Consider the following 1824-nt stretch of genomic DNA (forward strand, 5'->3'; position numbering starts at 1 on the left):
AAAAAAAGAACACCCAAGATAAAGAGAGCTTTTAGGAGGACAACAGTTACAGACAATGGATCCGAAAGAAAAATGACCGTAGACTTCTTCTCACTTACCACAGGAGAGCCTGGATGGCCAGAAGGCTACCCTCAACCAGATTATCAATCCAGTGACAGAGTTGATGAGGCAGGTTCACAAGACTGGAAAATATGAAGAAAAGTAAGAGAGAAGTTTGCCTCCAGTGTGTTCTGTTCAGGAAAGCTCTGGGGGATGCGCCTCAGGCAGATGAGGGAAACTCTGGGTGCAAGAAGGTATTAGACATGGTATACTGGGAACGGGGAAGTCAGAGCGGGGGTGAAGAGACTGGCCCAGGGACAGCCAGACATCCACCCAGAGAGCAAATGGTCTCGATGGAAGTCGTGGGGCAGGGACCAGAGAGAGGAGTGTGTATTGGGGTGGGGAGGGGAGGAGAGTGGAGAGATAATTTATGTATGAACTATCTATATCATTGGAAAGAATATTGATAAGCGCATACAGATCTGCTGCAACACCTGGGAGAGGAGGAAACCCCTGCTATCAAGAAAACCAAGCAGATGAGAAAAGGCATAAACTCCAGGGGAAAATGGAAAGTAAGCTGCACAAGGGAATATATCTACATATATTTTATACACACACACACAGTGTTCGATAACTACGTGTTTAGGAAAAAGCACAGGAGAGGAGGTAAAGGGATGGTCGTTTTTTAAACGATTAACTCTTTAATTGCCATAAGGAGAAGTATGAAAATCATGTGTGAAACTGACTCATGAGGAGCTATCAGCATCAGCATACTATTTCGAAATATGTAGTAAGTACCAGGGAGTTTAAAAGCTATTAATTATCAAACGCTGTTGGAAAAGAAGCTGGGATGAGAGAGTGTGCTGCTGTTTTTTATTGCACTTTCTTAACAAACCAAGTAGACTTAAATTACACACATTTACTGCTCAGATTTTGAAAGTTGCTTTCAAAAAGAATAAGTCGGAGGTGGTGGCGTGTTTGTATATTTGACAGTGACAATAAAAAACGTTCTAGTAAAGTGAACAATAATTAACACTTAATGTAACCTTTTTCACACCCCAGCGGCCGTGACCACCCTCAATAAAAGGGATATTTCCATCTCTCCTTCAGAATGTCCATCTCTCCCTCAAAATGCCCATCTCTCCCTCAATATGATGTGCTCAGGCCTCTGTGTGACACCTCTCGTCCTCCCACTGCTGTCCTCAAGCAACCAATAGCTACTTTCTATTCGTTTGCTTTTTCCCGCCTTTGGCATCACTGAAATAAGACAGTCCGGATGGGCGTGTGTCTGTCTTTGTTCATTCAACATAATGATTGTGAGATTTACTTAGGCTGTTGTAAATATTAATCTCTAATTAATTAAATACTGACTGTTTCACTGTATGAATATCTCCATTGACTTGTTGATAGACATGTGAGTTATTTGTGATTCTTGACTATTACTTAAGAAGCTACTAAGACATTTTGGTAATAAAAAACAAAATTCTGGACTGTATTGCCCACATCCTGGTCTCCAATGTTTAATTTAAAAGATAAGGGGGAAATCCTTTTGCGTATTATCTTCAACAGTTCAGCACGTATTGGGCTGCTAACCGCAGTTCAGCAGTTTAAAACCTCCAGCTGCTCCACCAGGGAAACGGAGGTTTTCTCCTTCCATAAATAGTCACAGCACCAGAATCCTACAGGGGCACTTCTGCTCTGTCCCGTCGGGTTGATGAGAGTTGGAATTGACTGATGACCACTTTGCACTTACCCGCCGCTATGAGCTATCACTTAGTTTTGATA

At 42.2% G+C, this 1824-nt stretch overlaps 1 protein-coding gene across 1 annotated transcript in view; it reads right to left on the reverse strand.

The window, feature by feature from the left end:
* Window positions 1–1824, reverse strand: part of AP1S3 (adaptor related protein complex 1 subunit sigma 3) — a 131521-nt gene that overhangs the window by 36536 nt on the left and 93161 nt on the right. Inside the window, exon 2 of the mRNA XM_045294225.1 lies at window positions 99–125. Within this exon, the coding sequence (XP_045150160.1) occupies window positions 99–125 (27 nt within the window). The remainder of the gene's footprint in view (window positions 1–98; window positions 126–1824) is intronic.

This window comes from Echinops telfairi, unplaced genomic scaffold (assembly GCF_000313985.2).
Source record: "Echinops telfairi isolate 266 unplaced genomic scaffold, ASM31398v2 ScPeMD7_3;HRSCAF=10, whole genome shotgun sequence".
NCBI lineage: Eukaryota > Metazoa > Chordata > Mammalia > Afrosoricida > Tenrecidae > Echinops > Echinops telfairi.